General features: G+C 43.4%; 2 protein-coding genes across 9 annotated transcripts in view; one reads left to right on the top strand and one right to left on the bottom strand.

Moving 5' to 3' along the window:
- The window catches only part of GPM6B (glycoprotein M6B), a 139,266-nt gene extending 131,698 nt beyond the window's left edge, over positions 1–7,568 (top strand). For 3 of the 5 annotated variants that reach the window (XM_054581070.1, XM_054581072.1, XM_054581069.1), the window contains 3 exons: positions 1,176–1,249; positions 2,286–2,351; positions 5,511–7,568. In XM_054581070.1, coding sequence (XP_054437045.1) covers positions 1,176–1,249; positions 2,286–2,351; positions 5,511–5,660 — 290 coding nt within the window. In that variant the 3' untranslated portion in view covers positions 5,661–7,568. Of the gene's footprint in view, positions 1–1,175; positions 1,250–2,285; positions 2,352–3,915 lie in introns of all 5 variants that reach the window. The other 2 variants (XM_054581073.1, XM_054581071.1) reach the window with 1 other exon arrangement.
- Positions 7,569–10,271: 2,703 nt separating this feature from the next.
- The window catches only part of OFD1 (OFD1 centriole and centriolar satellite protein), a 36,765-nt gene continuing 20,172 nt past the window's right edge, over positions 10,272–26,864 (bottom strand). For all 4 annotated transcript variants that reach the window (XM_054581068.1, XM_054581064.1, XM_054581066.1 and 1 more), the window contains 13 exons: positions 25,932–26,005; positions 24,785–24,876; positions 23,642–23,831; positions 22,525–22,655; positions 21,880–21,991; positions 19,603–20,166; positions 18,957–19,083; positions 17,653–17,753; positions 16,520–16,648; positions 12,593–12,744; positions 11,741–11,893; positions 10,670–10,737; positions 10,272–10,382 (listed from right to left, as the gene is read on the bottom strand). In XM_054581068.1, coding sequence (XP_054437043.1) covers positions 10,340–10,382; positions 10,670–10,737; positions 11,741–11,893; positions 12,593–12,744; positions 16,520–16,648; positions 17,653–17,753; positions 18,957–19,083; positions 19,603–20,166; positions 21,880–21,991; positions 22,525–22,655; positions 23,642–23,831; positions 24,785–24,876; positions 25,932–26,005 — 1,936 coding nt within the window. In that variant the 3' untranslated portion in view covers positions 10,272–10,339. The remainder of the gene's footprint in view (positions 10,383–10,669; positions 10,738–11,740; positions 11,894–12,592; positions 12,745–16,519; positions 16,649–17,652; positions 17,754–18,956; positions 19,084–19,602; positions 20,167–21,879; positions 21,992–22,524; positions 22,656–23,641; positions 23,832–24,784; positions 24,877–25,931; positions 26,006–26,864) is intronic.

Here is a 26,864-nt window from a genome sequence, read left to right as displayed (position 1 = left end):
CCTGACTGGGAAATGAACCAGTGACCTTATGGCTTTTGGGATGACGCCCAAGCCACTGAGCCACATTGGTCAGGGCTAAAGTTGATTTTTAAAGTATTTGTAAATGACTGCCTAAATGTGTATCATTTCCCTACTCTTAAAAATTTTCACTACAAATTCTGGGTCATTAGTAATCATCTTTTTAAATGCATATTTGAAATCAGTGGTTTCACTTACAATTTAGGGAGTGACCATTTCGCCTTCTTCTGAAGCATAAAGACTTCCTCTTGGCCCATGGCAAGGATGGCACACATAAGGACTTTTTTTAACCCTCCTTCTTTACATGCTAGGTAGAACAAGCGCAATCAAGCTGTGTTTAGTATTTAAGCACTCACCTTCTCGCTGCTGGCAAAAGGAGCAGCAGCCCCCGGTGGACAGCATCCGAGTTGGGGACACGTCAGGGTTACAGTGAGACGCCGCAGGCCGCGCTGCCCCACTTTGTCATGACAGTCAGGGCTTTCAATCCCAAAGTAGTTCTGGTCCATTCGTAAAACACAATAAAAATGAATATAAAATCAAAGACATACAAAATACAAGTCCAAATTACATAACATAAGCATAAACTACTCTGTCAAACTGCCATGAAACTTCCTGGGCCCAGACCCTCAGTCTTGGAACTTGTCTCACAGCAAAGCGACGGACAGAGAGCACGAGCGACAGGGCCACAGGCCAAGCGGCCACGGGGAATTGGCCTGACCTCAGCACGGGCAAGTGCTGAATGAGGGGGTCGGCCTGCAGGCGCTTACCTGTGGTTCGTTAATTCATGGGAGGGAAAACCTAGCTCTGAAAATCAGTTTTTATTTTATTAACCCATGTCACCCCACTAAAGTCAATACATAATAAATTAAAAAAAAATTTTACAGATATCAGCTCAACTAAAGAAGGCATAATTTGTAGGAAAAACAGTATCAGGTTAAGTCTCTTATAGACTAGTTGACTTTGTCCATGTCCTATTGTCCAAACAGGACTTACTCATTATTCCAAAAAGCCTGTTCTGCAGAGGGCAGACTTGTTCACTGTTGATGAAGAACTGTCACTGCACTGTTATCAGCGTCCCAAATGGTGAGGCCCACGGGGAGCACGAGGCACTGTAGCTCGCACTAATATCTACCATTCTCCCGGCGTTCACCTCACAGGTATCATTCCCTGGAATGCTCTCCCAGGAAAAATATGCGGCTCCGCCCTTGAGAACATCTGCAACACAAATGAGGTAAACCCCTCTCCTGTCGGAGGCTCACAGACGCCACTGGCAAAAAATGGGTTGGTTCTCCCGCGGACAAAACGGAGGAGCTGTGGCTCGTGCTGCTAGGGGAAGGTGTGGGGTGGGGGCGGGGGGGGGGGGGTGGTTTGTGTGTGTGTGTGTGTGTGTGTGTGTGTGTGTGTACTTTTAAAGAGTGAACTGTATGTAATTGCCAATATTCAGACATTTTTGACCTAGAAAATGGCCCTTTCACTTGGTCCAGTGCATTCAGTGAGGATTTTAGCAATCAGAAAACTTTCCTCTTTTGGCAATAATTTGGGAGTGATCCCAATCCTACAAATCTGAAAATATATATGGACTCTTCTCTTTCACCTTCAGATAGTTTTTCAAACTAGGACACCCGTCACAGAACAAATGTAATCAATCAAAGATCCCCTTGTATTTGTATGTACTCCAAAGTTTTATAAATCCAGTCACAGTTAATCATTTATATTTCCAGAAAGATTTGCTCTTATTTCTTGTTCACCCTCAACTGGCACTAAATCTTAATATGCTTTGGTTTAAAATCTCTGGGCCCTAGAATATTCTTCAGGCCGTGGCTTATAACTATTTATAAAATTCTGAACTGCACTATTGGGAACCCACATGCGTAAGAGAATCCTAATATGCTTTTAGAAAGCAATCAGTTACTGAAATAAGGAGCCCCTACCAACCTGGCTGGTCAGTCTGTGTATCCACGATGCGGACTGGCTCAGGGCAGGAGTTCCTGACGTCGGCCACATGGCGCTTTGTCAGGGAGCACCGCAGTGCACTGATGGCTGAGGCCCAGCCCCCGGATACTCACATCGAATTGGTCTAGGGCACAGCCTGGGCACTGGAGAGTTTTCAGCCCCGCTGGTGATTCCAACTGGGCGTGCCAGGAGTGCACCCTTACACCCAGCCTTGCAGCATCAGCTCCACAGAAAGAGGGCACAGCACACTGGAACGGGTGCAGGCCACCTCGTTACACATGCAACGCTTATGTCGGTGCCCTCTTCTCTCCTAGTTCTACATGTCCTATCACCTGTTCATTGTGGCCTGTGCCGGAGCTGGCGCCACCGTCATTGCCCTGGTGAGTAATGGCCTGAGGACTGGCCTGGTCTAGCCCCCCCTCGCAGCAGTCTCTATAATGACAGATTTCCCTTTCAGCAAACACTCCTGGGATGACTGAAGGTTGGTTAAATTTCACCTGTGTAAACTTAGCGCATGTTTAGATTGTAGGGTGTACTAGTTAGCTGTCCCGGCGCTGATCGTAGGTAATGTAAATTGGATTCTGTGGAAAGAAGAGAGGGTACCTGGAACACCTATTAACTAGGCCTGGAACACTGCATTGTGGCATGTTTAGGCATGGACCAACTGTCCCGCGAGGCATTGCCCATTTCATTTTCCAAAAGGAAATATGCATATATACATACATACTCGTAGCATTGATCCTGTTGTGCATGGTAGTTACTCTCAATAACGTCTCCTCCAACACTGAACTAACAAATACGGAGCCGTTGCTCCTGGGGGAAATACAGGATTAGGTTTCTGTGAGCCTCTGGTCACATTTTTTGTTAAACCGATCAAATATATAACCTCGTTTTATGTGATTCTGTTCAAAGACATTATTTAGTATAAACACTGTTGATTTATTAACACTGAACTCACAGCCAACAGCACCTACTCATATCTGAATGAAAGTCATTGAGTACACGTATTTTCTTTGTAAGTCACCTCACAGCTTTCTTGCACTTAAAAACACTACACGGTACTTTGAGCAGGAACATTTAAAACGTGAAATCACAAGAATGCAAAAAACGCGGCTATAAATCGACTGCAGAAAGGACGCCTGTGTACAAACAGAGCTGGAACACGGCGGTGCCACCTTGGCCAGCCTCCGCTGGCAGACTTAACTTTTCCACTGCTCTGCACGTATCTGCAGATGACCGTGAAGGTGCTATAAGCATGGATTTGGGGGTTACCAAAAAATTTTAGTATGTAGGCAAATTCGCAAATACAGAATCTGCAAATAATGAGGAGCAGCTGTATGAACACAAACAGGCATAGGTATGGATGTGCGTACCGATATGTAATTTGGGAGGGCTGGGTTTGTCATTTCAAGACATCTAAGACTGTAGAGCAAGGGGGATACCTCATCTGCTCGGAAATGAGTCCCTCCCAGGTTTTCCAACCACGAACTCATTCCTTCTTTCCCACTACAGCCCGCAAAAAGCAACCACCTGTTAAGTCATGGCGGCGACCCACTCTCTGGGCTGCTGCCTGCTCTCTCCACTGAGCAGCAGGTGCAAGGAGGGCTAATTGCTGCCAAGTAGGCAGCTTTGGAAAGATGAGGGAAATACAGGGCATTTAGCTTCCTCTTGTGCTGCTGACCCAGAGCTCTAGCTTGTCATTCTTTAAACACATCCTAGTCTTTTTAATCAACATACTGAGGGCAGGGCTGAGGGCCGATACGGTGTATGTGAAATGAGAAAAAGCTTGTGTGCTAGACATGAGAATCTTCTGTTGTGATTATAAATGGGAAGAAGAAACACCCTAGGCTGAGCTGGCGTCCCTCCCCACCCAAGTTTAGAAGTCTCGTGGCACTGGCCCTCACTGCCTGTATCTTACTGTCCTGTTTTGTTCTCTTCCACCAGCTGATCTACATGATGGCTACTACATATAACTATGCGGTTTTGAAGTTTAAGAGTCGGGAAGATTGCTGCACTAAATTCTAAATCGCATAAGCCCCCTAAGGAGCTTTAGAGGGCTATACGATGTAGCATGAGTATCACTGACACCCCAGACTAAAGCAGAGTCTAGGTTTCTGCAGTTTTGTACCAGTAATTTGTAAATAGCTTTAGTGAACTCATTTGGCATGGGAGATTAATACGATGACTTACCGTACATGAATTACAAAATTATGAGATCTGGCTATTTCCATACTTTGAAAAGGATTCAGTTATTTACTGACATTGCTGAGCACCCATTAAAAAGTAATTTTCTTGAACTTAAACTTTGAGTAGTATCTCTAAATGAAGTATTAAAACTCTGAAATACCTGCATTTTCCGTTATTTTTGCTGGCTTGATAACCAAGGTCAATGATGAAAATGAAAAGTGCCGAAGATGAAATGGAAGAGAACCGTCTTATTCTGGATTTTGGTTTGTCAGACTCCTTCTGGAAAATATTTTACAAATATATTTTAATGTTAATTTTTTTATGATTACATTGTTCACTACCAAATGAATGCCCCCCCCAAATAAGTCAGGTGAAAATTTGAAGTAAATTTTCTCTGAAAAAAAAGGCCATGTATTTGTTTTCTCTGAGAAGAAAAGGATTTATATGTGTGGGGTTTGTTTTTTGTTTTTTTGTTTTTTTAACAAAGCACAATCCTTCTTTCGGAGCCCACAAAATTGATAACCTTAAATTATTGTCTTGGTGAGTAGTAACTGATTCCTCAAAGCCAGTTCTCAAACTGCATGTAAGATTTTAATGGGAAGAGAAATTGTTCCTGGATCGGAAAGTCTCAAATATGTTGAGAAGGAGGTATGAAATATAAGGAACTTGAGATGTAGATTTTGCAGGAAAGATGAGGAAAATAAATGGGAAGGGGTGTGTACCACATCAACTGTAAAGAGTGACAATAAGGATTTTTTACATTTTGTGAAATGAAAATGAAATAATGGCAGTTATGGAAAATGTAGTTTCACTACTAAAAATTTGTTAATGCAGAGACTGCATGCTTTGCCTATAGTTCTTAAGTTTGGTTTTGACGTTGACTTAATTTTTCCATGTTAAATATGTAGTTTTTATTATTTACTCAAAATAAACATTGTTCACACTTTTAGGCCTTTTGGGGAATTGATTTTTATCCACAGATAGGAAAGATCTTTGCATCGCACTTATTTAAAGTAACCACCACCGTGTTTCTGAACTTCTGCAATAGTTTTTAAAATTACTCTCAAAATGGTAAAAAGCACCCTCTTGAATTTTATTTTTGCCTTTTCTTAACAATAACTTTGGCCATTTTTTCAAGTTCATTATGTCTGTATACTAACTTTTCTTCAGCCTTTTAATATTCAGCCTACTAGCAGAGCATGCTCTCAGTATCTGATGCCTCTGATCGCAGAATAAGTATTAATACAGAATAACCCTCTCCCCCTTTTACAGTAAAGACCACCTAATCTACCTAGCAGCTTGCTTTGCCTCTGACATGCTCACTAGCCATCATGCTCACCCTTCTTTTCCAGATCCACTTCCTCATGATACTGTCTTCTAACTGGGCTTACTTAAAGGATGCGAGCAAAATGCAGGCTTACCAGGATATCAAAGCAAAGGAAGAACAGGAACTGCAAGATATCCAGTCCCGGTCAAAAGAACAACTCAATTCTTACACATAAATGTTTGCCAGAGTGCTTCAGCCGACGAATTGACAGCTCTGACAAATCATCAGACAGCTGCCCTGCAGTACAGATGTGTTTCCCATCAAACAAACTCATGTAGAACTACAAACACTTCACTGTCTGTCTCAAGCTGCTGGGATGTATTTCTAGGAAAACCTTCCAGTAGGTAAATCTTTTTCTTTAGAACAGATATTGGAGGTTTCAGGTTAGCCATTTTAAAAGGCAACACTTTGACAAAATGATTGTTCATCCTTCTGAAATTTGTGGCATGTTCACGTTTATTGCCAGAGCAATCCTGCCAGGACAGGCATTGAGGATCTGGCATACTCCTTGATAGGGACATACAATGTGCCAGCATCAAGGGATGAGACCATAAAATCCCGTATGCCATCTGTCCTCAAGTGTATCTAATAGGGAATAAAATGGAATTGGCGTGAAGTTCCACTTATGACAGTTGACAGTTATTAAACTGTGGCTCATCAAAGATAACAGGATTCTTACAACTGACTAGGACACAATTTCACGATCCAATCAGAAGTCTTTTTTCAATAATGCTAAAATGTGCTACTATAATTCTGCTGTAACTACCATTGAAGAAGCTGAATTCTGACTCATTGACAAGCTTTCCAGAGTCAATTTTATAAAAGATGTCATTTTAATAAAATGACCCACATGTCATCATTCTTCTTGGGAAATAAATGTCAGCTCTGCCTTAATGAGTATTTGCTGTAAATTTCTAAGAACTTATACCACAATGGGAGACCCAAAATCCTCCATAGAATTTTTTTCCACAAATGTTTTTCTTAATTAAGAAGTGTTACCTTATTAAAATGACCACCATTCTGAACCATTTTTATGTGGTCTGAAAAGTGAGTTTACAGTTTCATACCAACTATCTAAAACCTAATTACAAATAGACCACAGACCTCCTACTTTTATAGACTTGAATACTTAAGTAATTTAAATTAGGATTGGTATTTATTTCACGTTTTCTTATCTAAATCTTAGTTTTCTGGAATAATAAAGTTCGATGTTCAGCAAAAAAAAAAAAAAAAACCAAAAAACGCAACAAAAAACAAAAAAAAAAACACAACTGCTTGAGTTTAAGCCATTTTCAAAAGGACCTTGCCTTCTTACTCATTGTGTTCCAGAACATTAAGTGACTATAGGTATTGGGTATTAGTGATGGTAAACTTTGTGTTGTTCTTTATGAAATGATACATATAACTGTTGGGTGCATCAGTGCTTTTTAAAAGGGGCTGCATAATATAGGGTTAACTATGTATATTCATGTTAAGAATTAACTTGTGGTTTGGCTGTTTCCTGGATTTTAAAACATATACATGTGCGGAAATGTATTAAAATGAAAGGAAGCATACCTTTATCAATATGCTATTAAAATTGAACATCAAGTACATTTCATTTTGATTCTTTGTGTTATTGTTGTTAATGCCTACAAATGCCTAATTGGACCTTGACTATTTTTTTTTTAATTGGGAGAAGCTCTCTTCTGTGTAGAACAGTTGTTCCAGAATAGCTCGGTGATTTGTTCTCCTGTGGCATGACAGACTTTAATGTTTTTTCCAGCAGTGCAGGTGCTGTTAGAGTCCAGTGTTCTAGAAGAAGCAGTGTCTAAAGCCTAATTTTACTTTTCTAATTCTGGTAGCTATTACCAAGAATTTTTGAAAGTTTTGTTGAAGTAGTCTAATATTTTTTATGTAAAGAGCATTAAATTTTGCTATGTATAAATTTTTGTAACCTAACAGTGAATCAATATTTTCTATCAGTGCCAAGGGCTTCCTGTAGTTCTATTCAAGTGTTACAATAAATATTTGTAGATAATAGTCAATACTTGTGTATGCTTATTTTAAATATCTATTTAGGTGGAAATAGTTGTGGATGTACTAACAGAAATGAAATAAAATTATAGCTTCACTCAGTTGCCTTTTTACATACATAAATATTATCTTTCTCCGTCCTCAGTATGGTGTCATTTTTAAACACATGCATAATCAAGATTTCACATTCATACGAAATCAAGTTTATAAGAGAGTGGTACAGTTTCCATTTCTGACAAATCTCTTCTAAGTGAGAGCAATTTGAGAAAATGGTGTCACCCACTGGGCTGTATTTTACATAACGTACCATTAACACCTTATAGTTCTCCGTGAAAAGTATAGAAATTTTCTGACTAGCTTTTATAAATGAAAGCAATACACCTATGGCATTAACACAAAACTCCAGTTTGGGGAAAGCATAAGGAAGAACCTTCGTAAGGGTCCATGTGCTATTGTCTATTTTACAAACCCAAGGTATAAAAATACTAGAAGACTTATTTGGGGATACTTAAAAAGCCCTGGCCAGGTGGCTCGGTTGGTTGGAGCGGTATCCTGTACACCAATAGGTTGCAGGTTTGATTCCCAGTCGGGGCACATGCCCAGGGTGTGGGTTTGGTCCCCAGTCAGGGTGTGTGTGAGAGGCAACAGATTGATGTTTCTCTCTCACATTATTTCTCTTTCTCGCTCCCTTCACCTTTCTCTAAAAATATTTTTTCAAAAAAGAGAAATAGTGGCTGAAAACTTCTCTAACACGGGAAAAGAAAGAGACATCTAGATCCAGGAAGCTCAGCAAGTTCGAAAAAAGATCCCAAGGGATGCACATGAGATGTATTATAATTGAATTGTCAAAATTTAAAGGAGAGAATCTTAAGAGCAGCAAAAGAGAAACTTGTTAAATCCAAGGGAAGTCTCCTAAGACAATAAGCAGATTTTTCAGCAAAAACTCTGCCGAAGGGAGTGGAATGATAATATATTCAAACTGCTGAAAGAAAGAAAAACTGCTAACCAAGCATACTATACCCAGCAAAGCTGTCCTTCAGAACTGATGGAGGGTTTTCCGGACAAGTAAAAGCTGCAGGAGTGATCATCACCAAATTGGCCTTAGAAGAAATGTGAAAAGCAGCTCTGCAAGCTGAAATAAAAAGACACTAATTAGCAATAGGAAAACATGCAAAGTATAGAACTCGCTGATAATGGTAAATACATAAATTCAACATACTCTTGCAATAGTGGTGGGTGAATCACTTTTAACTCTAGTCTGAAGCTTAAAAGACAAAAGTATTAAAAATAACTATACAATAATTTGTTAGTGGACACAAGATATAAAAAGATGCAAATTGTGACATCAAAAACATAAAACGGGGGGAGTGTATAAATGTAGAGCTTTTGTGTTATATTCAAATTTAACTTATCAGCTTGAAAGAGACTGTTATGCTTTATGTAAGCCTTATAGCAACCACAAAGCAAGATATATAGTAGATACACAAAAGATAAATATAAGCATATTACTACAGAAAATCATCAAATCACAAAGGAACAAGAGAAAAAACAAAGGAATTGTAAAACAACAAAATGGCTACAGTGTAAGCCCATAGCTATCAATAATTACTTTAAGTGTACATGAACTCAATTCTCTGATCAAAAGACAGAGTGGCTCAATTAAAAAAAGACCTGTAAGTATGCAGCCTACAATTTTAGCTTTAAGAACCCACCAGATGGGGGGGCCATTGGTTAGCACTGAAAACTCTCATGTCCCAGGAAATCCCTCAGTCTATGCAAACTGGAATGGTTGTTTACCCGCAGAGCAGTTCTAGGTGCACATTTTGGTGACTATAATGGCTGAATCATTAAAGAACTTTCCTGAGATGCTCCCTCAGCAAGATGCTGCACTGAGAGCTGCAGGTGTACAAAAACAAAGCGGGGCAAAGCAAATGGGTCTCACCTGTGTGGAAGTTATGCTGGTGCTGCATTTCATGTGGTTACCTTGATTTGGTTGAGGTGTAGTTTCTAAAGGTCATTCTGAAGAGGAACATCTAATGGGTGAGCCATTCCAAGCCCTGGGATGTCTTCCCCCGGAGCAGCTCCACAACAGCCCAGGCTAGAGGCAGCACTGGTCTCGGCCCTGGTGTCCTGGCTCCACAGCTTGATGGTCACAGGCCTTGGTCAAGTCTCTATAACCTCTCTGTGCCCGCGTTTCCTGATGTGTACAGCATGGGTGGTCATAGTGCCTACACTTCATGTGGCTGATACGAACATTGAGTGAGTTGATACAGGTACAAGCTGAAAAGTGTACCTGGCACACAGTAATGCCCAGTAAACGTTACCCTCTATTCTTGTAACCATATAAGGGCTTGTGTTGATTCCCAAGAAAAAGATGCCAGCAGTGAAGACCAGTGATAATGTACTATTTCTAGAGCCGAGAGTGGAAAAAAAAATCTGTCTTTATTTTCTGGGACAAATCAGGAGGATAGGGTTGGGAAAGATGGCATTGGTATGACCAGTGGAAGCCCCACTCTGGTGAGGAAGGAGCACAGATGAAACTTCCAAAATGCAGGACAGGAATTTGAGCAGTAAGTTTTCAAAGAAATATAACCTAACACAAAATGGGAAAAAAAAAAAAGTTCATTCTAGTGTAATGAAAGGCCTAAGAATGAGAAATTCTGAAAAGGTATCATTTGCCTAAATTACTTTTGGTTTATACACCAGAGTACCAAATAAAATTATGAGAAATAAACCACACTGGATTACACAAACAGTTTTTATTGAGAATTGTCTCGTTACAGAGAACTCACAGGCCTTTCGTTGCTGCATGAGTAAGAAGGTAGGCAGCACCTGTAGTTACCAGAAGTCGTCTGGTTCTTCATGGGAAAAGCCTGCGAAACTAAATTAGAGAAAGACAAACATTTTAAAATTTTGTTCAATTCTTTTTCAGTTTATTCATGGACCTTTATAATATTCTCATTCCTTCCTTGTGGGGTTTCTGCCCTCACCTATGGTTTGTATCAGCAGCAATATTACAACTTAAAAATGCAACAGATTTGAAGTCAGTAATTTTTGATTCAATAATTTCTTACAGGCAGACTCCAACATCTGAATGGTTGTCTTGGTCAACAAACCCAGCAAAGTGATAATGCTTTGCATAAGAACACTGTGTTGGGGAAACCATACCTTTCGTCTTTGTCACTAGATGGCAGTGTGTCCGCTCGCGAAACTTCTCTGACAATTTTTATTGAGCTCTGATACAGAGGGGAAAGAATTATTTTGAAATCAGATGTGTATTAATTTTATTAAACACTTTGATTTCTCTAATAACTTTCTGAAATATGTATATAAGAGTCCAAAAGAGAGGTGACTTTTAAACATGAAATTTAGTAAGCACGTCAAACTGTCCGGTATACATTCTCAATACCCACAGTATTTCAGACTTATATAGCATATTAATGCCTCAGACAGTGCCAATGTTTTCATTGTTCACTGACAGGACTTTCATAATATTTCATTCTTATTCTGAAAATAAGATACAGCTCAACTTTATAAACTTTGACAAGTTAAAATCTGTTCAATCTTTTACCCAAGCAAAAGTGATAAAATTTTGTTAAGAGTGTAATATATTTAAAAGACTTGAGCCCTGGCTGGTGTGGCTCAGCAGACTGAGTGCCAGCCTGCAAACCAAAAGGTCTCCAGCTTGATTCCCAGTCAGGGCACATGCCCAGTAGGTCAGGTCCCCAGTAGGGGGTGTGCAAGAGGCAACACACATTGATGTTTCTCTCCCTCTCTCTCTCCCTCCCCTCTCCTCTCTAAAAATAGATAAAATCTTTTAAAAAATTAAAAGAAAAACTAAAATAAATGAAAGACTTGGGTCCTGGCTCTTGTGGTTCAGTGCACTGAGTGCTGGCCTATGAACCAAAAGGTCACCGGTTTGATTCCCAGCCAAGGCACAGGCCTGGGTTGCAGGCCAGGTCCCTGGTAAGGGGTGTGCAAGAGGTAACCACACTGATGTTTCTTTCCCTCTTTTTCTTCCTTCATTCCCCCCTCTCTAAAAATAAATAAATAAATAATCTTAAAAATAAAAAAGAAAGACTTCAGGATCCATTTAAATTTTGAATTTCCTGTTTTTACCTTTTTGTCTCCAATGGAGAAGGCAGACTCCTGTCCCAAGGTTTTCTAATAAAGCACAGAAGCCCTCATGTGCCGCCCCCGCCCCGCCCCCAACTACAGACGGTCAGTTCACATCAGTACCTTATCGTCCTTTTTCTGGTCCTGATGCTCCTGGATGATTTTCATGTATTTCTCCAAAGGATTTTCACCACAAACAGATTTGTCTTTCATTTCTTCAACACTCACTTCTAATTGTTTCTCCATTTCAATCTTCAGTGACTCTTCAATCATCCGCTGTCAAATAGAGGGCCATCAAAATAGGAGATACAGAAATACATTTTAAAAACACACAGTGATATAACCCTATCCCTTCAAGTAAAACCTGTGTGTCAGAAAACTACTTTTTTTTTATTCCATTGAAGTCATGGCTACCATCAAAGGGGGACACACCTGTGTCCTGTGCTTTAGACCAAATTAACCAGGAGTTCAAGACACATGCATATGGAAGATTAATTTATGTAAGATTCAGCAAGCATGTGAAGGGGCCAGAGTAATCCGTCTGCCTGAGTCCAGAATCAGGACACAGAAAGCCAAAGAGAACCAGGAAGGAGGCGGGCAGGGGAGCCGCAGGAAGCCACCACGGACTGGCAGCCACTTTCCTGACGTTCCTGTGGTCCCAGCCAGCTGACCTGTGAGCCCCACTTACAAAGGGAAGATCTATAGCAAAGCACAGACCACCTCCTTTATGGGTGTGTTTTCAGGACCGGAAGAGAACACCCGCACACAGGCCTGCAAAAGCCCCCATTTACTCTCAGACTGCGGAGGCGTGCAGGTGCAGCCCTCCTGCCCATGGCAGGCTTTTTATTGCAGAAGTTCCCTGCCGCTATGACCTCGGGACACACCAAGGACTCACTTCCCTGAGAGCGGGCACTTTCTGAAGGTGCACCATGCAGCAACTGGCATGGGACATTCAGCTACACTTAGAGTCATTACCCTTTCTTGGTCCAGTTTTTCTAGTTCTCTTCGTTCCCTTTCTAAAGCTTCTTGTTGACTCTGCCTTCTTTCTTCTCTCTGCTCTTGTTCTTTCACCAGCTGCCATATTTTTTCTTCTTCACTGTCTTCCCCAGTTTGTTCCTGATCTAAGCCTGAGGGGCAAAAAATAAAGAGCAAACAGCTTCCGGCATCACTTTCTCAAACAAACAGGGGACTGGTGTAGAGGCGCCCAGCAGAGACTCGGGAGACTGGCCCATTCTGAGCCGACGCTGCTGGCCTGCTGAAGCGCCTTGATGGTCTTCCGGCCCGCAGCCCCACGCCTAGCGTGGCACCCGCCCTTCACTTCTGAGATGAACGCAAGTCACCCTCACCGTGAACAACTTCAACCGTCCTCCCCTCCACTCTGCATTTTCTCACCCTCCTTACCCCTCTCCCCAAGCCCTGCATTTGTGACTCACACTTGCTTATACTCCCTCCACTATCTTTAGGACGCTGACTTACCACCAGTCCCTATTTATTGCCACAGCAGCTTTATAGCTCTTGCTCCGACCCCCACGAAGGCACTTGAGCCTCTCCTGCCCAGAACAGTACAGACCGCCCCACCCCCAGCCATCTCACTGCCATTCTCCACTGCCTCCCGGATGACCTCTTCCTGGGTTTTAGCTATCGCCTCTGTCCCAGTCATTGCCACATCTTTCTCTCTAGTCCTGGTCTCTCCCCAGCCTCCCATCCGTGATTCTGACGGGGTCCCAGCCAGGAACATGTGGAAATGCGACGGCACCAGCTTTATACCTGAAATTACTAGTCCCGTCCTGTCATCATGCTCTTCCTATGCTGCTTCCACGTAGCCCCCAGGCCCTCTGCATTCTAACTCCTCCTGCTGCTGTTAGGGACCTCACCACCACTGACCGGAAAGGTTGAAGCAACCTAGCCAGCGCTCTCCCCCAGGCCTGTCGGTGAGCAAGCAGGCAAACCATCTGCATCAACACCAGTCATTTCCTGAAGAGATGATGTCAGTTTTCTGGGCGCTGGCTCTGCTCCACTAGACTCTGACCCCACGGCGCTCTAGGCTCTGACCCCGGCCTTTTTCTTTGTGCATGGACTTCCTACATCCCCACACTTTTACATTCAGAACCCTCTCCCCTAGCAGCAGACTTGTTGTTGGCTGAACAGAGCTGGGCCTCCCGCGCTGGCCTCTGTCGCTCTCCCCTACCCTGATGCGCTGTCTTCTCCCAGCTCTCCCACAGAACCCTTCCTCCTGGCGAGCCCCCACTTCCGTGCCTCCTCTTAGTGTGATCCTCCTCATTCCTCAAGGGACAGTAGGCCTCTCCAGCACCACACTCACCCCGCGTTTCGTACACGCGCATCAAAACCACGTGTGTCTGCCTGATCTACATCTGTCATTCTGGGCTTTCCTTATTTGTCCACTCCCTATAGCTTGCAGCACAAGTCCCTGCACCTCCTATGTTTAATTGGATCTCAGTCCCACAGATGATTATGCTGGACCTTTTCCTCTGGCTCTGGAGGAACCTAGGCTTTTCCTAGGCTCAGCTTTCCCCCCAGCTACACTAAGAGATGAAGCCAGAGGTTCACTAGAGAATTTGGAACATTTCTGCTCTGCCTTGTTCTAAGTCCCCTGCAGGAACTGAATTAGTTTGACTAACAAGCAACACGGTTTTCTCTGTCTTTTGATCCCGGTCATGACTTCACAGGCTAAAGGAGGCAGGGGATCATTTCCACAGGCAGAAATGCAATCTCGTCCTTGCTGGTGGAAGGAGGGTTATTCCTAATGGCATAGCTTTCTCACATGGAACAAAACTTCAAAATAGGAATGCTGTTTGGCTGCTGATTTAAAAAGATAGAGAAGAAACAAAGGCTACTACTTTGCTGTGGGGTACACAGTCGTATGCCGCATAACATAACTGCAGCCACTGAGGACCACAGATACAACGGTGGTCCCATTAGAGTACAATGGCGCTGAAACATCCCTGTCTGCTATGATGTTGTAGCCGTTGTAACGTCACGGCGCAGTGCATTACTCAGTGCTTGTGGAGACGCCGGAGCACGCAAACCCGCTGTGCCGCCAGTCGCGTAACAGTACCACACGCACAGTGGTGTACAGTGCATAATACTTGATACTGATAATAAACCACCGCATCCCTGGTACATGTACTCACTGTATCAGACTACTCTTCAGCATTTTGGAGTGCACTCTTTCTACTTTCAAAGGACAGCGTGCGGGAACACGGCGTGCCGTGCTACACGGGCAGCACCCTCACACACCTCATGTTTACCACGTCGCTTCCTGCCAGCATTTCCTCTTGTGCGTCATTAAATGTCGTGTTTTGTTCAGTAGTGCACTGTATAGGCTGTAACCTAAGAGAATCAGGCTGTTGCACATGGCAGGGCTGTATGGGAGGCTGTACCACCTCGGCTTACCTAAACTGCACTCTCTGATGATCGCACAATGGCACATCACCTAAGGTCCCATTGCTCAGAATATATCCCTGCTGCAGAGGGGCGTACAACTGCACTTTGTAGCTGCAGAATAACACACAGAAACCTCTTTGGATGTGAGAGCAAAGAAAAGCACTGTTTCCATTGGGCACCTCGAAGATACCAAGCGTTGGCCTTTCCCATTTACCCTTGTACCCAGGTGAAGATGGGAAGTGTTAATTACAAGAGAATTTTTCAGTGATCAAAATGTAACCACACTATTTAATGATTTTAAAGGCATTAGTGTAATTTACATTACATCTCAGAAGCAGAACACCTCTCGCCTCTCTATTCTATGATGTGACTTTTATTCCTTCCTCGCCCATGTCTCTGCGAAATGGCGGCCTGTCACATCCACTCGTGGGCGGCCAGTGCCCCATTCAGGACTTACGCCATCACAGGTCCTCAGGGACGACTTGCTCACTGTCCGAATTCCCCACCAGAAGCTCCGTGAGGCGTGGGCGTGGGTGGGGTCACTGCTGTGTGCCCACCTCTCCGGAAAGTGCCCAGCACAGAAGAGGTTCTTGACCAAGTGTCTGAGCGAGTGCTTTCCAGAATGATTTACTCTGGAATCAGTACCATGAACCCTTTCAAAGTCTCTTGCTTCTTTCAGTAATCCCTCATATTCCTAAGTAGGTCAACTCAAACCAAGAAACTACTTCCAGGAGGAGAAGGCTTAGCATACATAGGTTTTGGGGGTGCCAGCCCCACGTAAACAGTGGGAAAACAAGAGATGATTCTCCTTGGGGAATTTCCTCTCAAGTTTGAGGCTTAAACACCTCGGTTGAAGGAGACCAGGACGTGGCGGGAATGAAGCTCGGTCTGTGCCTGCAGCTTCCCTCCCTGTCTGTGCACACTGGGGAGGGGCGTGTGTACTCTGGACACGATAAGAAAGAGAAAGTGGGCCGGACACATCTGATGACCAGGGCCCCTCATCAGCTTTTCCAAAAACTGAAATATAAAGGTTCTTCTGTCCTAATTTTTTAATACACAAAGGCAGCAAATAGACAGAGATAATATGTTAACATTTCTCATACACTGATCACATTGAAGATGTATATGGTCATTAGCCATTATTTCAATTTTACACTATGATTTCCTAAGGTGGAATGGCTTTTGTAGATGCCTCTTAAACAAAAAGGTAACTGCTCTGTCAGACTTTGGACAAGTAAATAAAAAATATTAAAAGCCACTGGCCCAGGAAGTCTAAATGAGAAGCCTTGTCTTCAGTTTCCTCCTCAGCACTGTTTTTACATGTTCTAACCGGGAGTTACTTCAGAATGTTATTGGCAGTAACACCCCAACCCACCCCAAGACATGGAGTACTCTGTGCTTAGGAAAAGTCCAACAAGACATGAATAATGCACAGGGCACAGACTGGTGTTCAGGACACGGTCACGCTATGTGGCAGTTAAACCAAGGAAAACTTACCTGGGTAGTGAGAGGAGACAGGTCTGGCAGGAACAGCAGCGATGGCAGTGTCCAAGTGAGTCACATCACCAGCAGGATGGAGGCCATTCACTTCTAAGCGCTTTGGCATGTCCCCTGCATCTACACGAGCTACAAACAAGAGTCCTGTGAGTGTTTAAGAACCACAGCAAGAGAGGGGAGTGCAGGGTGGGGTAACTTAGTGCAGAGCACTGAAGCCTCAGCCGAAGCAACCAGGCCAGCCTTTCCTTACAGAATTAACTCTGAGATGTTTGCAGTACGACCGCTTGCCACTTCTCAAAGTGCTCTTACACTTTAAAGAATTAGATTTGTTCCCAAAATTAGATTCATAACCCAATAGGAAAGTGACAGAAGAATTCACCTGGCTTGCTGACAATCATTTGAACTCCATTTAAATACAATGAGGTAACAAAATTATTTAAGAAGGTTGCAAAGAATTTGCAAATTTTACTAGGCCCTCTCAGTTAACTGTTCAAAATATACATTCAGAGTTGGCACTGAAGCTCACAAGACAAAACGATATTTATATACAAATGTAAAGACTTCGCAGGCTGGAAAGAACCTTAGAGCTGACTGACTCTGCATCCCAATTTCATATGTAAGCAGCAGGCTCCCCGGGGAACAATCTAGCACAGGACCAGAGCCAGACATCAGTTTGCAGACAAGAAGGCTGATATGTTTTCACTGCCACTCTTTCACTAAGGATGGGTTTTCTAAATCTGAGGCAGTCTACAAAATCTGCACAATTTAAAGAAAATAACCCATCATCTTCATATTTCATAAAAAGGGGAAAAGAAGCAAATTAAAAAATCACTTATTTTAAATCTGAGGCAATCCCAAACTTGGTAAATTAAGTGTTCACTTATGAACTTAGCTCCAACTTTGGAATTATTGGTTATCCTGAAATTTTTAAAAATTTGACGGGACTCAAATGTACCCGCCAAAATCTTTGTGATATAAAATGAGGCAATATACCTGTATTTATGGTTTTACCACAAAACACAAATGTTCTCATTTGTAACTGCTCTGGTTTTTATAACAATGGATATGTTTCTCTAAAACTATGTTTTCTACATTTTCAACTTATAAAAACCAGTGCTTATATTTGAACTTACATTCCAAAGATGATTCAAATTCCTCATTATCCTTCAAAGACTGCTTGTCCAGATTTGAAAACTCAGCTCTGTTTCGGAGTTCACTTTGTCTTTGATAAAGACTGAGTTGGAAGAACAACATTCATGAGTGTCAAGCTGTAATAATGTAAAACCCAAGAGCACAACAGGATGGTGCGATCCTTTCGTGACTCGAGAAAACACTTTGTGCTCCCTGAGGACGAGAGCTGCCCAGCACGGGCGCAATCCGGGCACCTGGCAGTACACTAGGCAACAGGCTTTGACTCAGGGACTCCTGAGTCACCTGACTCCTCAGAGGCCACCTGACCCTGGAAGGCAGGCACCACCACTGTGAACAAAGAGGAATGCTGCACCCTCAGCGCTGCTCCTAGGAGTTTATTTCTTCAAGAACCACAAAACATTTTTGAAAAAAACAAATTCTGTACACCATCAGCCTGAGTCAGCTGAAGATGCAATACTACAAATACCATGTGCATCAAAGTGTCCTAAGTCACCGTGTACATCCTGTCTCCCCTCGTGGCTTTACTTTATCACAGGAGAACAATATACTATACATATCATAATGCATAATAATTATATATATTATGCATTAGGACCATAATAGGTACATGAGGCAGTTTTCAACCCTGTGCAGTAGGACTGAATCGATGTGCAACCAGATGCCTGGGCTGGAGCCCAGAAGTAAGGAGTCAGAGTCTCCCCGATAAGGGTCAGGCACAGACAGGAGTCCCACATGTGACTCGAATCCCAGCCTGGGTGACCCACCACTGAGCTTCCAAACACATCTACTCCATCCTGCTTCAGCAATCAGACCCTACCACCTACTACCCTTTCAGAATTTATCTCAATAGACAGATTAGGATTCTGTTTGGACATAATAATACGCCACAATAATTTTTTTTTAGTGACTTTTAAAAGATGGGTGAAACTGCTCCAAGTTTAAAAATAAATTGAAGCTACTTGCTTTTGCAGATTTTGTATGTTGCTTTTTTACCTTTATAAACTGAATCTATTCATGGAATGATGAAGATGCTTGCAGATACCATAGTGCATATTCTATATATCAGGCTTAGCAAACAAGGAAACATTACTTATTTGCTAAAAGGCATTTTTTCCCCAGGTAATTCAGATGACTCTAAAACATGACACATCATCTTACCACCTGACTGCAAATTCTATACGGCCCCATGGCCTCGAGTATCACCTGAAAAAACCAAACGAGTCAAGGCTGAGATGCTGCGCAGCTAACCAGACTTGGCTGAGGCCGACCAGCACGCGGGGCTCACCTGGCCTCCTGCCCCCGCGGGCTGGAAAGCGAATGGATGGAAAGGCTGTGCCTAGACTCGGCGGGCGAAGGCTGCAGCGTTCTTTCAGGACACAGACTGGGGGCGGCAACGCGGGATCGGCCCAGACCTAAGGGGCACAGGAAATCAGGACAAGAATGTTACAGATTACATGGGGAAGAAGGCAGGGTGGTTTCTAAGGAGTTCCATTAGTTTGAAAAGAAATCCTGCTACCCTTTCAGACAGCTGAGTGTGATGTGTAAATGACCCACAGCACTGACAACTCAAGCGCCTAAATGAAACTGCACTGATTACACTAAAATGCGTAAAACGAATCAGCAGTAGGGCAAGCCACTGTCACTCTCCGAACACCTCTGCATGCCAAGCAAAATGCTGGCACTTGCCACTCTATCCCACTGCCTCCCACATCAACCCTGTGCAAGTGGGGAGACGCTGCTGGTCAGCAGGCAACCACGGGTGCAGTGAGGACCCAGCTGCACAGGCTGGAGATTTCCAAGGCCCAGGGCTCCCCCAGGCCCAGCTAAGCACGCGCCTTCTGCTCCTTCCTGCTTCCGAGGGCAGGCTCTTGCTCAGATAAGAGGACCATCCAAGCCCAGAGCATCCTGCAACCCCTTCTGCAGAAGCTCACCTTCCAGGTGCACGTCAGCATCCAAGTTCCGTTTAGCTCGCACCAGGGGAGTGGAGGAGAGGCGTCTGCTGGTGCCTCTGCGGAGCCGTGACGCTGCTCTGCCTGTCAGCCCTTCTGTCACATCACCCAGCAGAGGCTGCTTGGGCACAGCGCCTTCCTCTGTAAAAGTACGTCTCTCCGAGGAACTTGGTGTGATGTTCTTGGGAGTCCCTCGCACGTGCAGGGAAGGCGGGCTCTGGGGTCCTAGTGGGCTTCCAGCGCGGGGGCAGTGACTAACTCTTTGACAGTAATCTCGGAAAGCTTTCTCTAAGCATTCGGCCTCACGCTCTAGCCCTTTCATTCTTGCCTTGGTGTTGGCTACAAATTCAAGGTCAGAATCGGGGGAGCTACCATCGGTGCTTGGAGTTAGATAATTTATGATTCTTGGGGTAACTGTGCCTGCCATCAGCTGGCCCTGTCTGAGAGGATTTTTCAAGAAATCCCCACATATTTCAGCATTGGGAGACACCGTGAATCCGTTGGCCAGAAATGGCTTTACATTGCAGTACACTTCATTCTCCAGGGCTGCGGGTTACAAAGAGATAATGTGACAAATGAGCAGAGAATAAAATTCAAATATGCTCAACAGTTTTTTTGAAAAACGAAAGAAGGTAATAATAAAGACAAATATGCACATTAAATAATTCCTGTAGCCACAATAACATTAATAATTAGTAGTATTTATTGAGAGCTTTCATATACCAGTTACAGCTTCCAGGCCTTTTTCTTTTTTTAAGGCCTTCTTTCTTAATGCATACATTATATCAAAATCCATGACACACAATCTTGAAATCCAAAAAGCTCTGAGAACTGAAAATTTATTCATAATTTATTTGGTCACAAAGCCTAACTGGACCTGAACTCATCTGGTTGATAAACTTGACCTGAACTGATGTAAACCCATTCATAATCTATATTTATTCTACCCAGCATAGATATTCATATATCTGACTGCAAGCATGTTTCACTAAAGGATGCTGCCCCATAACTCCCAGAGCTGTGACAAAATCCATTGTAGGGCAAGTTTCAGATGAGGGAATGAGGACCTGCAGCCAAAGCAAGGCTGTGGGCTAACAACTCCCACTCCTCCCATATCACAGATGGGGGCTGAGACGGGGTCACACAGGTAGCAAGGTGTACAGACGCTGCAACCTGCTAACGCAAAGCCAGTACATGCGGGCACTACTCTCCCGCAACGTCTCCAGCACAACGCATGTGTTTGGAAATGTCCCATCCTCAAACTGTTTCTCCTGACTCGAGATCACTGGGATTTCAACTGCGGGCAGTTTGGCAAACAGAACTGTTGAGAGAACCTAAGGAAGAGGAGGGAGAAGAAATGGGTAAAGAGATCAAAATAAAACTAGCGTGGGAGAAAGGAACAAGGACAGATGAGGAAAGAGTGCAAATAGGAACTGAGGGCGGCTCAGAACCAGAAGTGCGAGAAACCAGTTCAGTTGCTCACACACACAAACTTCTCTGAGCTTGAGCGCAGCGAAAGAAGGTCCCCAAGCTTCGGAACACTTGTTATGAAGGAGGAAGGGGCAGCTCTCATGCCTCCTCCGTGAAGGCACATAGTAACATGACAGCAGTAACCATTCTGAGTGTCTGATGTGTCTCAGACGCTTGGCTGGGATCTATCATCTCTCTATCTTCTTCACCGTGGCATGGTAGGCACTCTTATCCCCACTACGAGGGAGGAGACTGAGGTCCCAGGAAGTTACATGGGCACCATGTCAATCAACTAACGTCAACATCAGGGTGCAAAAACAGAAACATTCTACATAATCAACCTGACTCACGCTGATGCCACACAAGCCCCCCTGCTTCTCCCACATGTTCACTCATCTCTCAAGGCAAAAGTAAAACACTGAGGAGTCACAGTGCTCTTTTTAGCAAGAAAACAAATATAAAAGAAAAGCCTATGTCCACGGTGAATTTGGGGACCCTCTGCGTCACCAACACACCTTTCCTCTTAGGGGCAGGAGGCTCTTGCAAGCCGTGGGGCACCTGTAAAAGCAAGCCATGTTAGCTGATGACCCTGTAAAAGCAAGCCACGTAGGCTGATGATCCAGTTGGTGTTCCTGAAATGAGCAGAAGTTTTACTTCTAAGATGACATTTCTATGACTTCTACCCTACGAGAATTATTAAAAATTCAACAAGTAACGATCATTATCTTTCCACATATGCCAGAAGTTTCACATACATGTACACACTTATAGGTTAAAAATATGTCGCACCTGTCTGGGTTTGTTTCAGCTGCAATTTTAGATCAGCCACCTGCAGAGTTAACCGCTTTACGGAGGCGTCGTACTCTAATATCCGGGCCTTCAGCTTTGCAGAATGCTCAATCTGAAAAGATTTAGAGAATGAAAAAAAATCAACGTGAAAGAAATCCCAGTTCACTTCAGAAGGAACAATCCTCGTATCGGGCTTATTCTCTTTCACCAACTCTGAGCAGCTTTCCCCCTGTAATGCACAGGTCCCCAGAAAACAACAGCGCACACAAACAAGTTTCCCCCTCCCTTTTCACTCATCTCAATGAATAGCTACGGCGGGGCACGAGGCAGACCCCGGAAAGACAGTGGCAATGTCTAAGTCACAAGGTGAGAATTGAGAGACACTAATAATAGTGGGCACCATCAGGACTGGACAATTTTATGTTTACCTGCGCTTGCTTTCCTCTGGATTTTATTACTGTTACAAATATAAAATCACATAATCACACAAGAATTTTCTTGGATGGGAAGGATACCCTTACATGTTAGGTGAGTAGTTTTTGATGTTGAAATCGATCTGATTTACACTGGTCTGACACATGCCAAATTTTACATGTGTACAAAGTGACCAGCCTAACACCTGGCCGAGCAAAGAGCAGTACTCACTTCACTTTGCAGCTGTTTCTGCAGAGCTTCCTTGTGGGTTTCAAATTCCTCGTGCCCTAACAGGATAGCAGCTTTTGCTTTCTTTAATTCTTTCTGAAAATTTAGCAGCTCAGGAGATGGCTGAGATATGCCTAAGAAGGTAAAAAAGCTTGGTGATTGCCAACCATAAGTTTTCTCATTTTACTTAACAAAACCATCTAAAAAGAGGTTCTTTCTCTGTACGTGTGTAATTAATATTAATTCTATTTAATGGCCTGACAGCAATCCTGCAATGCATGCAAATGCAAACTTCACTACTCTTCCTCATCCTACTCCAAATAAAAAAATTCTTTCAAACCCTCAACTTAACTAGAATGCCTGCCACTTTCTTCTACCACACATAGAAGGTGTAGAAGGTGTCCTCCATCAAAACTGGTTGATGACCACCCCAAGGTCCAATCCGATCTTGCATCTGTCTGTGGCTTTTGGGGTCCAGGCAGAAAGCAGGTGGAGTCCCCCCATTTCAGTCACTGGAGGACCCGCTAGTAAAAGGCAACTCATGTAGCATAGCCACAAAGGATGGTGGTGTCCCCTGGGCTAGTGGAGAGGCCAACACTGTTACCATCCTTGGGCCTAGAGAACCAGGGAGGGAAGAGTTCCCAGAGCCAGAGAGAAGGAGCTGGCGCAGGCGCACAGCGCTGGTGAGAGGCCATCCGCAAGCACTGGGACCCTGCCTGGCTGAGAGCCACAGGGCCAGCCCAGACCACTTTGCATGAGGACGGAGTTGGGGGGCTGCGGGGGGGGGGGACTGCAGTGAGGGCATAAAAACAAACTTGACCTGACTCCCATCCCTCCTTCCCAGTGCTGAGGGTGTCCCGCTGACCAGACCCGAGCTGCAGGGAGTGAGGGGAGGCCAGCACAATCCAGAGGCGCAGATTTGTGCAGGTTAAAAATATTTCTTCTTAGTGGCACTATTAGTTAGGCAATAGCAAGCAAAAAGGAAGGAACTTCAAATTGAGAATGTTAATTTTATAAAATGTTTCTAATGGAAGCCTCCCTTACAGGTACAGAGAAGTTTCACAATACTAAGCTAATATGAATGACAAAAACATGAAAATCAAGGGGAAAAAAAACATACGGTTTAAGAGATCCAAGTTTTCATTTCTACTCTCTTCCAGTTGTTGTTTAAGTAATTTATTTTGTGCCTGAAACTCTTGTTTCTCGTCTTTTAGAAGTGAATAGTCACTCATTTCTTTCATTTTTTCATTCAGCAGATGGTTTTGCTTTGTTATTGTCAAACACTGGGCTTTGAGAGACTCGAGCTCCAGCTGGAATTGAAGAAGCAAAACTTGTGCTTGAACAGTGACTTTACAGAACGGTGACTTACCTAAAAGCTGGGGGGCTGCTTCAGGCTGGATGTCATGATTTAATGAAGGTCACTTGACAGCAATGAAAGTTTTGTTTTGCCCAAGAGCTGGGGCAGGGGGATGTTCATCCACCTTTGTGCTTATGTAGAACCCCGCCCTACAGCGCAAGTGCTTCTGATTAAGAGTATCACCGCTTTTCCAGATGCAACTAAGGTTCCCACAGCGGTCACAGGCTGCGGCAATCTATGCTTTTAACTGGGAAAGAGGGGGCTCTCCCAGACCTGCTGGGGGAGCTGTCGTTTTCTTTGTGTGTCTCATGTTTGCATACAAAAGCCCACCAAGTTCTCAAACAGGACGTTATAGCTGCAAAAGTAAATTTTATATACAGAAAACATTTCAGTACCTAAAGTTCCAGCTCTGTCCTTCAGATAGCACACATGAGTGAACAGAAATAAAGTAACAGTGGCATATGAAAAATGCATCTTGTTTTGTTTTAACCTGTAAGACCCTGATGTAATGACAGCAATTTTTAGGTATTGCTCATGCCAAGGAAGAAGAGGCTGTGGTAGAAACTAAGGTGCACTGGCCTCCTGCTAGGGTTAGGCACTCATGGCATCCACCATACCCCGATGCTGAAGGGACATGTCTGGAGGCACACAGGCAGCAAGGGACAAAGAGGGGATTCAAGCAGGACTCTAGGCCCCAACGGGGCCTGTTGTTCTCTTTCTATGCTTCCCTGGGAGACAAAGGTTGAAAGGAAGAACTACTGAATTAACTTAAGGCGGGCCATCGCTGCCTTAGTCATATAATAAATAGGCCAAACACGTCAACAAGATAAATTATGTATGACTGAAACTAAAATTTCATATACTGCCTAACAATGATTTCAAAAAACCAATAGGCTTAACAATTACCTGAAGTTCTTTCACATGACTTGCAGATTGATTGAGTTCTTCCTTTTTTGAATTTACAGCTGTTAGCTCCTCTTGCAAACGTATAGCTTTTTCTGAGAGAGAGAGCCAACCAATTAAACATTATGTTTTTCTAGTGAATACAAAATTGATTTAAGAATTTATGGCCAATGTATCAGACCTAATGACCATTATTTCATAATCTAAAATAGGAGACATCAGTGTCAAAAAAAGTCAGTAAGGCAAGTACGAAATAAGCCCTTGTTGCCCAATAGACGATAAGTTAGTTATAACGGTCACATATGTGGTGAACTTCCTTCTGCTACACACAGTAACAAGTCGCACCATGTGCCAAAAGATCTGAACTTCCTTAAAGACAAAGACTTGTCTTATGAATTCAGTCACAATTTTGTCATTTTCCTTCATCTAATACAAGTTTGTGTAGCTATATCATCAAAAAATAATTTGCCAGCTACATCATAGTACTAATTCCTAAAGTATTAGTCTCCACAAGATAGTCGCAAAGGAGCAGCCATACTCTGGGTGACCTTACAAGTCAATATCAAGTGCCCAGCCCTTGTTTACTCCAGGAATTCCTTTGAAATTTCCACCTAAAGTTCAACTTCTTGTCACAGGCAAGCTCCTAGAAACATATTGAAATGTAGGCCGCTGGCTCAATTCCTAGTCAGGGCAGAGGCCTGGGTTGTGGGCCAGGTCCCCAGTGGGGGGCATGCGAGAGGCAACCACACATGGATGTTTTTCTCCCTTTCTCCCCCCTTCCCCTCTCTCAAAATAAATAAATTTAAAATATAAATATATAATATATAAATTATATATAGTTATAATTTTTTAATAAATTAAAAAATTATAACTATATATAATATATATGATATATAGAGTTGGATAAAACCCTGCCAGTATATCACTGACATTTGTGAATACACAAAAGGTTAAATGTGAAGGTTTGCAAAAACCTAGTGAGAGACAATTATTTTAAATTTTGTAAAATTAAAAGGACAAAAGTGTGTAATTGTGAAGTAACAATGAGGTGTGAGCTTTGTATATTTTTTAAAATTTGGAAGAGGCCCAAATTAGGAAGCTAAAACCTTCTCAGAAATGGAAACTACAGCTCCCCTCCCCCAAGAGTCACCTTTATTCTTCCTTTCCTCTTCAACCAGCCTGTTCGTTCTGGCGATGTACTCGTCCTTTAGCTCTAGTTGGTACCTAAGAATCAGAATGACTGGAAATGAGTTTCTCGTCACTTTCCTGGACAGATCCCTGCCAATATGTGCGCTTATCGATGGCACCTGGGTGCCAAAGGGCACTTGGACATAGCCACGCATAACCACCTCCAGGTCTCAGTCCTAGGCCAGAGACCCAAATGCTGAGTATGCAGGGTCCAGTAAAGCCTGCTGCAGTCCTGTAAACTGGCTCCCCCAACTCGTGTTGTTGTGGGGTTACTGCGAACAGTTATGGCGGTCTCGGTCTGGACGGACACAACGACGCTAATTAAGTTAAATTTACACTGCATACAACTGACCCTGAATCCCAAAAGATCGCAGTCGGTCACTTCCCATCCACCTGCCTTGTCCCCGCCGCCCAGAGGGAGACCTCTTGCCTCAGGGGCAAGCACAGGACTGAGAGCCAAGTGCCAGCCCCTTCCCATCTGGGTTAGCCGTACCAGGAGGCACTCACAAGCCGCTTTCCTGGTCTCCCCCCTGTTGCCAGATGACTTCTGGGCTCAGAGTGGGCACCAAGGAGAGAGCAGCACTCCCGCGGGGAGCATCCTCTGACGCCCGCCTGCGCCAGAGTCCCAAAGGCGGGCCAGAGTAGGCAGACAATGGTCTCCATGGTGATGGAACCTTGGCCTACAGACTTACTCATTTGTTCCTGTCAGTGTAACAGTTACAGATACTTCAGGGCTTACTACGATATTTGAGGAGATGACATAAAATATGGAGAGATAACATCCATCATGTCAAAATCAGCACATGGAAAGGTACTATGTTTTGTTTTATTAGGATTCTTCTAAAGAATAGCCTCAGGAAAACTTTGCAGGTACTATATGTAATAGAGTATCAAG

This window comes from Pteronotus mesoamericanus, unplaced genomic scaffold (assembly GCF_021234165.1).
Source record: "Pteronotus mesoamericanus isolate MK-2021 breed Mesoamerican mustached bat unplaced genomic scaffold, CSHL_Meso_final contig_65, whole genome shotgun sequence".
In the NCBI taxonomy this organism is placed as follows: domain Eukaryota; kingdom Metazoa; phylum Chordata; class Mammalia; order Chiroptera; family Mormoopidae; genus Pteronotus; species Pteronotus mesoamericanus.
The sequence above is the reverse complement of the archived record's forward strand: the minus strand, read 5'-3'. Positions and strand labels throughout refer to the sequence as shown.